The sequence below is a fragment of the Hemicordylus capensis genome, chromosome 5 (genome assembly GCF_027244095.1).
Source record: "Hemicordylus capensis ecotype Gifberg chromosome 5, rHemCap1.1.pri, whole genome shotgun sequence".
In the NCBI taxonomy this organism is placed as follows: Eukaryota; Metazoa; Chordata; class Lepidosauria; order Squamata; family Cordylidae; genus Hemicordylus; species Hemicordylus capensis.
This window is the reverse complement of record NC_069661.1, coordinates 274228-288140: the sequence shown is the minus strand read 5'-3', so window position 1 is coordinate 288140 and position 13913 is coordinate 274228. Positions and strand designations below refer to the sequence as shown.

The 13913-nt window shown below is 50.6% G+C and overlaps 1 protein-coding gene across 1 annotated transcript in view; it reads left to right on the top strand.

Moving 5' to 3' along the window:
- The first annotated feature begins 9772 nt into the window (after positions 1 to 9772).
- LOC128326940 (fatty acyl-CoA hydrolase precursor, medium chain-like) overlaps positions 9773 to 13913 on the top strand; it is a 34179-nt gene continuing 30038 nt past the window's right edge. The window contains exons 1-2 of the mRNA XM_053254848.1: positions 9773 to 9962; positions 11626 to 11830. Coding sequence (XP_053110823.1) covers positions 9896 to 9962; positions 11626 to 11830 — 272 coding nt within the window. The 5' untranslated portion in view covers positions 9773 to 9895. The remainder of the gene's footprint in view (positions 9963 to 11625; positions 11831 to 13913) is intronic.

Here is a 13913-nt window from a genome sequence, read left to right as displayed (position 1 = left end):
TGGCTCCGCCCAGACAACTCGACAGGTGCTGCTGCTCGTCCCTCCTCCTCCTCCCCGCCTCTGAGTTTAGGGCGAAGGAGGCATTGGGGGAGGGGAGCGCAGCCTCGCCTCAGGAGGGGCCGGGAAGGCGCGAGTGCGGCGGGGGGGGGGGGCGGAGGAGGAAGGGGGGGGGGACCGTGGCTGGCCCGTCCCGAGGCGGGCGGCTCCCTCAGAGCTCCGTTGCCGGGCATGGGGGGGGGGGGCCGCCCTCGTGGCGTGTCTTCTCTGGCTCCCTCGCTCACGTCAGCCTCGCGAAGCAGCCCCTCGAGAGCCGAGCCTGCTGGAAGGGGGGGGGGGGGTTGCTGTGAGGGTCTCTAGAGCCCCCCCACCCCACCCCCACAGCGCGGAGAGAAGGGGGGCTGCTCGAAGGGGGCTTCCTCGGGGGCCACGTGGTGGTCGCCTGTAGTAGACCTCCCCCCCCGCCGCCCCCCCCCCCCGCCCTGTGAGCAGGAGGCCCCTCCGTCGGGAAGGTGGCGGCGCCCTCCCCAGAGCTTGGGCGTTTCCAGGGTTTCAGATGATGGATGGCTTCCCCCCCACCCGTTGTCTCTCTCTGCTGCTTGGAATATTGTTTAAATACAAACTAGTTATAATATTTGTAAAAACAAAAACAAGCTTTAAATAAGATAAAATCAGAAAAGAATAGGTTAAAATCTAAAAACGATGAGCTAGTGTAGTATAATAAAGGAAATATGGGTCACTAATTTAACAGGGAAAGTTAACAGAAAATTGGGTCCTTTTCCCCAGCTAATCTGGGTAAGGAGGCCTCCTGTCCCCTTTCACAAGTTACTTGCCAATTAACAGGAGACAAGAGGGAGATCCTTTTCAGTTCCTTTGTTCAGCTGAGCAAAGCAACGGGGCGACTCACTCCATGCACGCAGGCAGGGAGTGGCGCACCCACAATAGTTTCCTACAGACTTTATACCCTTAAGTAAACAAGTGCATACAGTTTTCCCCCTACCATATAAGGCTATTCCCCCCTGTTGAGCTTGCTCTATTTTCCTATACATCACCATATACACTTCATAGATCTGCCCCTTTGCAAGGGCCCCAGCTTCTTCCCTTTCCGTGCGGTTTCAAGGCTGAAGCAATTGCACCTGTCAGCAACTAACCTTTAGTCTGTGGTTTATACAGACAACCTGATTTACACAGTTCAAACTCAGTCTCATGGTTATCTCAGATTAGATATTTTAGAACAACTAGTGTATTGACTGTAGCCCCTCACAGCTAGGTTGGATGCCCTGACACCTATTATTATTATTATTACATTTATATCCCACTCTTCCTCCAAGGAGCCCAGAGCAGTGTACTACATACTTGAGTTTCTCCTCACAACAACCCTGTGAAGTAGTTAGGCTGAGAGAGAAGTGACTGGCCCAGAGTCACCTAGCTAGTTTCATGGCTGAAGGGGGATTTGAATTCAGGTCTCCCCGGTCCTAGTCCAGCACTCTAACCACTATACCACGCTGGCTCTTTGCTCAGAGCAGCCTGCAAAGGAGCTAGAGGATTACTTTCTTATATGGACCCCATGTTTTTGCTTTGAATAACCCTTGATTTAGCCAGAGGATAGCTTTCTCGTTCTAGACTGTATCTTATTGCTGTACATGGCCTCTCATTTAGTAGGAGTGTGCCTTTCTCCTAGATCTTACCCTTTTGCTCTAAGAAGCCCCTCATTTAGCTGGTGGGTGTTGATGTCCAAACCTTGCTGCGTGACTTTACCCTTCATGCTCTGAGTAGTGGTGAGATGGCATATCCGACTTGCCCAGACCATCAGCTTGGTCTGCCCTGCCCAGAGAGGAAGCAAAGACAGTGGAAATGCAGCATCCTTGACCTCTTCAAGCAGCGTGGTGTGCTGAGCAGGTTCGGCTGGCTGAAGAGACATGGTGATGAGGCAAGGAAACAAGTCCTGAAGGCTTAAGATTTGAGGTCTGGTTCTCTGTTTATTTATAAATAGTTGTGGCATTCAAAAGTACTGTTGTCCTAGGCTAGAGTTGGTGCAGCTCTTGCTGGAGAAACTAAGGCTGAGATCCTGCTTCATGAGCAGCAAATGCCGATGAAATAAAGGCGAAGACAGTCTGGAGTGATGGACATTTCCTTGGAAGCAAAGGGCATTTTAAAAAATTGCCACTGATGGGATGAATTGCAGACTGTTAGGAAAGAGACCTCTCCCCTGCCCAATGTTTAAATTGGGTTAAATGAAAGAGATTTTGGTCAAACAAGTTCAGTCCTCGTTTGCCCAGAGCACAAGAGGAATAGACTGGACCATGTAACTACAAATCTTCCTCCATTTTTCTCTTTCCCTAGGGTAGATGATATCAGAGGTGCACCTAGGTAACTTTGGAGCCTGGACCTAAAGGACTTTGGAGGGCCCCCCTCCACTGCTGTAAGTTATGCATCATCCCCCTCCCCCCACGCTATTTTTAATAGGTGGGTTTTTGAGGGCATAAACAGCAACTGAACTCACAAGAGTATTAAAAAAAGGGGGGGTATATTTATGCAAATATGCATGAACAGAAACATTCCAACACAACTTAACATATTCCCATCCCACATACTGCTTTCCCCACTCCCTCCTCTGTCTCTAAAGCACCCGGCACAGGTCACAGTCACACTCTTGGTATGGGCCAGTGGCGACTACTCCACCCAGGACAGACTGAAGAGGATTTGGGGTCCCCAGGGTGGGTGGAGGCCCTGGCATCGCCTCGAAGTCCAGGGTCAAAGTGCCACTGGGTAGAATTTTGAAAGAGTAACATGCCAAGCATTAATACAGGCCCTTTTCTCCTGTAATCCTTGTGGGGAATGTCTACAGGGCTCTTTCCAAAGTTTAAAAGGCAACTGACCTCCCAGCTACACAAGGTGCTTCTCATAGATGCAGTAACTGGTCCTTCTTCACGGCATACTTTGCCATGTTTTGAGGGCCAAGTGATCTCTGATCACTCTGTATCCCCACAAGTAAAATCTTTGTCGCTGGGGTTGCCACCTTCCAGACCTTGCCTGGAATTTCCAGGAACTGACCTCCATCTCCAGGTGACTCTTGAAAGCAACCCTTGAGAGTTTCATGGCTTGTGCTAAATATTGCCGGTGGGGTTGGGGGTGGGGGTGGGGGTCCAGGAATAGCTTCCGTGCTGGCAACCCTATTCACGCCCCCCATGTGCTGTTCTTCTGCTGACCATGCTCTAGGGCTTCTCAGATGGGGGTCCCCAGATGTTTTTGGGAAGGTGAGAGTTATAATCCATCAGCATCCAGGAACCCCAGTTTGAGAACCAGGTTCACTCCCTGGCAACATCTTCAGGTAGAGCTGGAAAAGACCCCTGCCTGGAACCCTGGAGAGTTGCTGCCAGTCAGGGTACATAAGAACAGCCCTCCTAGATCAGGCACAACTTGGCCCATCTAGTCCAGCATCCTGTTTCACACAGTGGCCCACCAGATGCCTCTGGGAGCCCACAGGCAAGAGGTGAGGGCATACCCTCTCCTGCTGTTGCTCCCTTGTAACTGGTATTGAGATGGAGGTGGCCTATAGACATCCAGACAGTAGCCATTGATAGACCTGTTATCCATGAATTTGTCTAAGCTTTTAAGGCCATCCAAGCTGGTGGCCATCACCAAATTCCATGGCAGAGAATTCATAGATTAATTATGTGCTGTTGTGTGAAAAAGTACTTCCTTTTGTCGGTCCTAAATTTCCTGACCTTCAGTGTCATGGGATGACCCCTGGTTCTAGTGTTGTGAGAGAGGGAGAAGAATTTCTTTCTGTCCACCCTCTCCACTCTATGCATAATTGTATACACCTTGATCATGTCTCCCCATAGTTGCTTCTTTTCCAAAGTAAAGAGCCCCAGATACTGGAGCCTTGCCTCATAAGGAAGCTGCTCCAGGCCCCTGGTCGTCTAGCTTGCCCTCTTCTGCACCTTTCCCAGTTCGACAATGTCCTTAAGATATGGTGACCAGAACTGTATGCAATACTCCAAGAGTGGCCACACCATAGTTTTGCATAAGGGCGTTATAATAGTAGCATCTTTATTTTCAATCCCCTTCCTAATGATCCCTAGCATGGATCATTCATTGAGTCGACACTTTCAACAAGCTGTCCACCACGACCCCAAGATCCCTCTCCTGGTCAGTCACCGACAGCTCAGATCCTATTAACGTATATGTGAAGTTGGGTTGTGGGTGGTTTTTTTGCAGGCTACTGAGCTAGTGGCACCAAGAATCTGACTCAGGAAACCTGACATCAGGGGTTACATTGATGTAAGGTTTCAGGTTCATCCAGAACAGGGCTGCACAACTTTGGCCATCCAGTGGTTGTTGGACCACAGTTCCCATCATCCTCAGGCACAGTGGCCAATAGGAGTGATGGGAATTGTAGTCTGACAATTGAAGGGCCAAATTTCTGCAGCCTTGGTCTAGGGTGACCATGTAACGCTTTCTGATTCTTTGTTCCTATTGTGTGTATAATTAATTGCAGTATATAAGATATATACATCTACAGGCAAGTTATACGGCCAGCGCCACTCAGCCAGAGCCAGACCTGGGTATTAAGCGATGATTAAGGGAGCCCATTTGTCAGAGTGGTGTGTGCTTGATTTCAGAGCAAGCCCTAGATCTGCAAGTGGGATTCTTGCTGCCACATGACTCAGAGTAGTTATCTAGGAAGTAGCAACTTTGGTATTGCTTTGAGAAAATGAAAAGAAAATGTTATGTTTGCCCAGCAATAATTAAAAAGGCACCTTCTGAAGTGGTGACTCTCTTATATTTTTATCCTATATCTTATAAATAGCAAGGAGGGAGCAACTGCCGCTGTTCATCTGTGACGAGACGCAGATCCCCATCTTAGCTCAACAGTTTCTGGCTTTTGTTATGGAGGGGACAGGGCCAGCAAGCTCCAGCCCTAAACCCCTTTTCACAGTAAGTAACCATTTCAAAACGGATTCAGCCTAGACATGCTAGTTCAGCCCCATTAAGGAGGAGGAACCTCCAGTTTGGGGGGGAAACTCAACCCTGGATTGGCTTCTCTTGGATCCCAGAGCTGTTGATCTCTGGAAGAGTGGGAAAGTGGTCTCCCTTTTGTCTCACTATAAAATAGGGGACAAGAAGAACCTTTCCGTTTCATCACCAGTACAGTCTTGAGTTGCCAGCAACTAGGCACCTTGTCACCAGTGGCAGCTGGAGGCTTCTGCAACTGGGTGGGAAGAAGAATACAGAAGCTTCCATACCAGTTGTAGGGGAGCAACAGCAAGAGAGAGGGCCTGCCCTCCCCTCTTGCCTGTGGGCTCCCCAGAGGCATCTGGTGGGCCACTGTGTGAAACAGGATGCCGGGCTAGATGGGCCTCCTTGGGCCCGATCCAGCAGAGCTGTTCTTAACCAAACTAAGGGGAGGGAAAGGTGAACAAGATGCATTAGCATTAATTTCTCTGTGCATCAGCTTTTTACTGCTTACCTAAGAGTTTAACACACCCTGAGTCACTCTCACTGTTCCCTCTAAGGCACGTGCTCACAAGCTTTTTGATGTCTGTCCGCTCCGTTAATCTTAGACCTTGCTCAGGTTCAATCAAGAAGAATCCGTATACGGCAGCTTCCTCTGTTCCTATTCTCTTAGTCACACTTCACCCCCTTTGGTGTCTGTTTTAGAAGCCCTGTCTGGGTATAGGATATATCACAGCACAATGCATACAAAACCACACACAACCCTCCCATCCACCCCCAAAGCAAAGGGGCTGGGATTGAGGAGAGAGAGGCTTCAGACTGACTGCCTTCTCTGGTGCCTTCTTTCCAAAGAGCAGCCTCCTCTGTTGCTCCTTCTGCTGACTGTCCTGCCAGGGATCCATTTCTTATTGGGCGGGGGGGCGGGATTCAAGGTCGCCCCTCCCAGGCTGCTCTCCCCTAGCCAAGAATCCAAAGGCCCTGCATAGTTTCTCCTTTAGGTTTAAAGCAGGGGTGGGGAACCTTGGCCCTCCAGCTGTTCTTGAACTACAATTCAATTGTGGCTGGGGATGATGGGAGTTGTAGTTCAAAAACAGCTGGAGGGCCAAGGTTCCCCACCCCTGTTTAAAGAAACCAACAGCTCCCCCCTCTATATTGTGCTTCACTCCACAAAATAAAACTTCACCCTCAACAACTCCTTCCTACTCCATTCCTGTTGCCTGGCCACCACCATCTCCCCCCCCCCGCCTCATTCCTTCCATGTCACCAGTAGCACCACTTCCTGGACTGGATTGCTCTGTGACCTAAAAAGCTGCCGCCGTATCCTGAGTCAGACCCTTGGTCCCTCTAGCTCTGTACAGGATTGCCTTCACGGACTGGCAGCAGCTTCTCCAAGGCTGCAGAGGCAGGCGTCTCTCAGCCCCATCTGGAGAGGCTGCCAGGGAGGGAACCTCCACTCACTGTGTCTCTACCCTTCACCTGCCCTGCCTGGTGCCCACCCAGTCCCAGGAGTCACCAGCCACCACTGGGATAAATAAATCATTGGGATCGGCTACAGGCTGTTAGTTGAAATATGAGACTCATTCAGCAAACCAGGTTTAGTCGACGTTTTCCATTTATTTAAATTGGGTGGTAGTTCCCTTTTGCTTTATACCTCCTTAACTCATCCTGCTTTGAGACACGTTTGTACATTGTACATTGTACATCTGCGTCTTCAGACCACGGCTTCTCCCACTCTAAACAAGGTGAGGTGGGCAGCTACCAGAGAGAGGGCCTTTTTGGTGGTTGCACCCTGTTTATAGATTAGCCTCCGCAGTGAGGTTTGCCTGGCTTCATCACTTTGTTCTTTTGGATGCCAGGTAAAGACCTTTTTGTTAATCCAGGCCTTTTAATTCTGATTTTCAGATTTGAATTGATTTTTAACTAGTTTCAAAATGAATTTTTAAGTATTTTCTTTTTACCTTTTTTTTTTTTTGGCCACATAACATGTTATCTTATTTATTTATTTATTTATTTAACGGGCAGGAGGCTCAGGTTCATCTCTCAGCCTCTCTGTATTTGTGTGGCTCCACTGATTGAGAATATTGTATATTACAATTTGGTTTCAGTTTTTTCCAGTATGTTTCCAGGCCCTATGCCTATTTCCTATGCCTTGCTAAAGAGGATGTCTGCAGAAGGGTTCCTGAGCAAATCTGTAGGTTGTGACCTGCAGATTTCAGAAATCAGGTGGCTTTGTTTGCTATGGCTGCTAAGAAGCTTGGAGTAAAGGTTTTTAAACCTGTAAATCATGCAAATGATTATCTTATTTGATGTTTTGCCTTTCAACCTTTCTTTTATTGGAATTTATAAGAACCTCTGGTTCAGTACACTGGCTGACACCCAGAACCACTTGTGAGAGAAACACGTGTGCTGCTGCAGCACAGGAAGTTAACTTGGTCACACTGAAAATGGGGGTTTTGCAAGAGTGCTCTTGCATGGTCACGCTCTAGTGCAAAATTTTCCCTGGAACCAAAGGAGGCCGTGCAGCTGCCTGCACCACAGGGAGCTTGTGCTGCTAGTGGCCCTGCAAAACTGTCCCAGCAGCTCTTGCTGTTCTAAAACACTCCCACAAGTGATTGTGGGTTGCCCTGGAAGTCAGCCAATACAATCTGCGCGCTTTCCAGATTACCCGCCACAACAGTGTCACTACTGCCCGTTAAGGGTGCTTCCATACTGCCTGTGTTTCAATATCGCAGTCCCTGCGCGGTCAGCAAGGTGCCGTTCACATTTCTGATGCCTTCTTTCGGATTTTATCCTTGCATTTTAGTTCTACAACTTTGCAAGTCCATTGCAGAAAAATAGCTTTATTTTCCCATTGTAGGAGGGTTGCGCAAGCTGTTTACGTTTTCAAAACGATCCTGCCAGGCCGAAGCATTTTACTGCTGAACAGCGTGTCATCTGGAAAGCACCCAGGCAGCTATTGCTGTAAGGGACTTCAACAACAAGGACTAACAGAAACCCAAGGATGCCAGTGTGATCTCCCATTGTTCAAAACAGACCAGAGAGGCTGTGCAGCAAGTCTGTAGTAGGCCCAGAGAAATTATGCTTAGGCAATGCCCAAGACACAGCCCAGATAAATCAGCCGGTGTTTAACTGAGAGGTTGGGGCACATTCCTGATTGTGTTCTTAAAGAGAATAGATTTCACAGCCGTTTTGAGCATCGAAATCATGAACCATTTCACCGCATGTCAAGTGTGTTACGATGATGCCCTCTGTGAGTCTCAATCCCCTGCACTGCTGCGCCTGTTCTTGGTGGTCCCCTCCCTTGGCCCTTCTTAGGCTGCCAACCTTATCTCCATCAGACCATTAGGTTGGGTTTAAAGTGAAGCGTGCTGTTGAGTCGGTGTCGACTCCTGGCGACCACAGAGCCATGTGGTTGTCTTTTGGTAGAATTTAGAAGGGCTTTAGGGGTCTATGAATCACAGGCATGTCAGCCCCTGTACAGAAGGAAGGGACCCAGGCAGGACTGCTACAAATGAAACTTCTTTCTATTTGGACTTGAAGGCCAAGCTTGACATTTGGGGAAACTCTGTATTTGTGACAGATGTGCATTTGTCCATGAAGTGTGTGCGTTTGCTTTTCATTGTTCAAAAGGAGCACATGGGACAGAGGGGCAAACCTGGCTCGCTCGCCCTCCCTCCCTCCCTGGAGCATGTCCAAAATCAGAGCTGGGCAGGTGGCAGGGGGGATGACTTAGAAAAAGTGGAGAGCAGCCAGATGAGGTGGGGTGGTAGAGTGGGTTTTGCTCCCCTCCCCATGTGCTGCTTTTGGAATAGAAAGCAGTAACCCTAACCCTCACTTCATAGGCCAGCAGGCCAAGCATGTGTTTCACACCCATCTCATTGGCTACTGAGTTCCACATTAGCAGCATCTGCTTAGGATGCCCCTCCAAGCTTCAGCCTTACATCCCGATGCGCAGTGTGAAGAAGCCGTTTACTTGGGCTGGGCTGCAGCTCTGCTATTCTGCCTACTGAAGAAAAGTGTGCTGTCAAGTCGATTTCGACTCCTGGCACCCACAGAGCCCTGTGGTTTTCTTTTGGTAGCATACAGGAGGGGTTGACCATTGCCTCTTCCCGTACAGTATGAGGTCATGCCTTTCAGCAACTTCCTATATTGCTGCTGCCCAATATAGTACCACCAGGGATTTGAACTGGCAACCTTCCATTTGTTGGTCAAGCATTGCCCTGCTGCGCCACTTAAGGTGACATGCCTGCTGAAGCGTTCTATGCAACTCAGAAGCCGGCACAAAGTGAGAAGAGCTAATCGCACCCCCACATGGCAATAAAAGCACAGCAGACACAGAATGCCTTCCACTCCCAGTGCTTGACATACAACCACCTTCTGGTCTTCCTTTTTGCAACCCTGGTCATGGTGGGGGGGCAGCCACCTGTGCTTGCCGGGGAGTGGCAGGCCAGAGTTCACGACAGAGACAAGTGCCAGTGCCGGGACCTCCCTGCTCTTTTTCTGCGCTTGGATTGTGGCCCCTTTTCTGGGGCCTGCAGAACACTGAAGTCCAGAGCCCTTCCTAAAAGCCTCGAAGCAGCCCACCACGGAGGATTCCTCCATGCATGCTGCAAGAAGAAGCAGGAGAGGCCTGGCCGGAGCTGCTGTGCTGGCTGCTTCGCCACTAACCCAGCAAGTGGCGTCCCAGCCGGGTTAATCCGCACCCTCCCTCTTGACTGGGGAGGCTTCCCTCCTCCTTCCCCTATTTGGACTCTCCCAGGAGGTGGAGCTGGGGCCCTCTCTAAAAGCAATTGGACACCCCTGCAGCGGCTGGCTGCCACCACAGCTCTGCTGGGAGGACTGCTGCACCCTTTGCCCTACTCTCCAAAGCACTCTGCTGCCTGGGTGTGCCTCTTGTTTGCCTCGGAGCAGCAGCCCGGAGAAGGCAACGGGCAAAATGGCGTGGGGGCTGCTGCTCCCGCTGCTGCTTCTTGCTGCCTGGGCCCCCCCCTTGGCAGCCCAAGGTAAGGCCACCAGGAGGAGGAGGAATGAGGAAGGCTCTTGGTGCTGCTGCAGCCGCAGCAGCAGCAGCCGCCAGAAGCTGGCCGGCCCCAGTGAGGGGAGCCACCAGCCTGGGCCTTGGCCAGGAGAGCTCCGTCCCCACAGGCAAGGAGAGCATTTCTCCCGGTCTGTATCACACACAACATTTGCAAAAGAGAAAAGGCCTCATTCAGGCAGATATTCTCCAGCGCAAATGTCCAGACATGAGCTCTCTGGGAAGAAAGCTGCCAGTGGCACCACAAGCGCATCGGGGTGGGTGGCAGCCTTTCCTCCAGTCTGACCCTCCCTCCCACCCCCACTGCCATTTTCACAGAGGGGTTCCATCCGGCCTCCCTCTCCTGCATAGACTCAGACTCAGACCTAGGTTGCCATGCAGGGTCAGGGCCAGGTATCTTCCTGGGAAGTGGAGGTGAGAGCCGTCCTTGGAATTCAGTGGAAGAAGGCAGCTTCTGTCCCCCAAAGGAAGCAGCAAAGGTGGGAGTCCCTGCTCTCTCTAGCTGGGATCTTCCTACTGATGGAAAATGTGATTATTTTGAGTTTTAAACTTGTAAAAGTGCAACAGAGCTGCAAGCACGTCAGTTGACAGGTTGCAATGCTTCTGCAGGCAACTGTCCACTGCATTTGGGCCCAGAGCGGGGCTAAGAAGGCCACTGAAGTGACAGATGCAGCAGGCTGTTTCCCAGCAGAGGCAGATCCGAGAAGGGTTTTGTGGGGGGGGGGGGGACAGGCCTCCACACTGCTGGTACCACTTGTGTGCAGGTATGGAGGGGAGATCGGGGGCACCCATGCGGTGAGGCTTTTCCCTAGAGTCATGTGGCAGCATCTCTGGTTAGTTACTAAAGCAACTGATTACAACAGCAGAAGCCGGGACATGGAAGAACACCAGAGCATGGACGCTTCTCACTAAGGCCTCAATTCTAAGCAAACCTGCTCAGGAGTCAGTGATGGTATATGCATGTTCTTAAAGTTCCCAACAGGACTCCTGTTCGGATATTTCATACTGTTGGGTCTTAGGCATCCGCACTCTCATTTGTGGGTGCCAAAACCGAGGCGAGGAGGAGGCAGCCAGGCCTGTTTTGTCCGAATGGAGTCAGATTTACGTAGGGAAAGAAGCTCACAGGCAGGGGCGTAGCTATAATTTAACGAAAGGGTTCAAAGAACACGGGCCTCCAGCTCCATCCCTCCCTATTTTCTTCATTGTCTCCCTCACTCTGGGGGGCCGCCCAAGAAAGGGGTGAACACGGGCCCCCTCTCCCCTAGCTACGCCCCTGCTCACAGGGATGGTATCCCGTGAGGTGAGTTGTGGGGCAGGCCTGTTCATGGCAGAGGGTTTCTTTCCCACACCATGATGTGCGTTTAATGTAGGGAAAAGTTGCACTAGCTCCGTGGCATGAAACCAGAAGGAACATGCCTGAAGGAGAAGGCTCACAGCTGGGGTCCGTCCGCCTCCTTCACGCAAGAGGGGCGTGTGTGCACTGCTCTCTGTCATGGCCCTAAAGCCAGAGGCGAAACCTGCAGCTCACGTGCCCCAGAGGTGCTGCTTCTTGGCAGCTCTGGGCTCGAAAGGCGGCAGCTTGCATCTACTCTGCCCCAGACCTTGTTCGTTATTTCCTGTTCATTTCACAGGGGAGAATCCCACCCCACTGGAAGTGCTTATCAAGAATGGGAGACTCCGGGGCCGGCAGATCAAAGTCAGCGGCGCTGAGAGAAACGTAGACGTTTTCCTTGGAGTTCCGTATGCAAAGCCACCCCTCGGACCTTTGCGGTTCTCCCCACCACAGCCAGCTGAACCATGGAACGGTGTCAGAGATGCAACGTCGTACTCTCCCATGTAAGTCAAGATTAGGAATTGTCCCAGAATTCCCGAGAAGGTGCTGTGCCAGTATGAGAAGAGTGGACCAGCTCCACTCCTTCCCAGAGAGTGTGCCTTCTGGAGTGGGTGCCTCCCATGTCTGACTGGAGGCCTTGCAAGGAACCATGGAGAAAACTCTGGGTCTTCACTGACCTTGAATTGTCTGGGTAGACAGGGGAGTGAGCAAAGCACACCTGTGTGCCTGAGAATGAGGGGTGAGCAGTACGGAAGCCAGTCGCTCCTCGGGTCATAAGGAAAGCTGCTAGTTCACGTTGGCAGAGGAGGAAAGTTCCTTGGCCGTCCAGGATCCTTCAGGGAGTCCTACTCACAAGTAGAGGGTCCTGGGAGGCAGAGAGGCCACCAGACATCAGGTTAGGTTTGGCCTGTGCTGTCCAGAGGATTACACTGCAGAGAAGACCGCAGAGTTTTCTCTGTGTCTGGATCAGCATTCTGGTCACACATGAGCATCATGTAGGGCAGCTTGCAAGGAGGCATTCAGCAGCTCAGCACTGACTTCCAGTTTTCACAGCCCAGCTAAGGAAACGGGGATGAAACACAGTGGGGAGGGGGGCCTTTCAGGGGACAAAAAAGGATGACTCCTGTCCGCCAGTTTGCCCAGCGCTTGCCTTGTGAGGCAAGGCAGGGGGCCGGGCCCTGTGTTTCCCTCATGACGTCTAGTTCTGCCCCAAGCAGATGTTGAAGCTCTTCCACTAGGAGCAGCAGGGTGTGTGTGTGTGTGTGTGTCTATGGCAGGATCTCTCTCGTCTCCGTTCCCACAGGCCTCAGGCTAGTGTCTCAAAGCAACATCACAGTGGAATGGAGGGAGGGTGGTCCTGAGCTGGAGCCCTCTGGGTGAGTTGGCAGAGGCAGGTCTGAGACCGATTACACAGGCAGTTCTTGCCCTGGGGACTCCGGCAGGGAGCTAAAAGAAAGTGGCTGGGGGGAATCCCGACCTTGTCTCTTGTTTTCTGACATCAGAGAACATGCTAGATCTAGAGGAAGAAACTTCTGGACTGGAGGAAGAGGAGCAGAAACGGCCACTACTTATGTTCATATACCACTGCAAATAAAAAAATGAAAAGTTGCTCAGCTGGCCAAATGTTAGTGGGGTGGCAACCTTGCAAGAAAGAGACCAACAGCCACAATCAAGAAGGTGGGCCGAAATATCCAGGCAGCAGCCCGGCTTCTATCAAGTTGCAAAGCACCCATGGAAATTTGGTTCTACATAGGAAGCTGCCATATATTGAGTCAGACCATTGGTCCATCTAGCTCAGTATCGTCTGTATGCACTGGCAGTGGCTTCTGCAAGGTCCTGCTAGATGGTCTGGATACTTCAGGAGCAGCAATCATGGCAGGCAGGATGGGAACAGCCAGAGGTTTGGAGGGCTGATCGTAAGCGCTTTGTGGACTCATGGTATGGTCCATGGGGCATCATTTGAGGACCAGGACCACAAGAACGCCACTGGAGGGAGGCTTCGAGTGGGATGCTTCTTCAGGGTTCAGTCTTGGGCTCAGAATTCCTCCACATTTAGATGAGGGGAATTCTCATCAAATGACAGTTTTGCGCTTAGGCAAAAATAAAAATAAAATGCACAGGTATAATCTGCAGGATACCTAACCTGAAAAAGGTAGTTGCTGACATGAGGAAAATTATTCAAAAGCACTCCCACTGAAATTAAAAGAACGTTAGGTAGGCTACTATATGTACAGGTGAAACTCAGAAAATTAGAATATCGTGCAAAAGTCCATTAATTTCAGTAATGCAAATTAAAAGGTGAAACTGATATATGAGACAGACGCATTACATGCAAAGCGAGATAAGTCAAGCCTTAATTTGTTATAATTGTGATGATCATGGCGTACAGCTCATGAAAACCCCAAATCCACAATCTCAGAAAACTAGAATATTACATGGAACCAAGAAGACAAGGATTGAAGAATAGAACAATATCGGACCTCTGAAAAGTATACAGTGTACTGTGCTTGATTGGCCAGCAAACTCGCCTGACCTAACCCCATAGAGAATCTATGGGGCATTGCCAAGAGAAGGATGAGAGACATG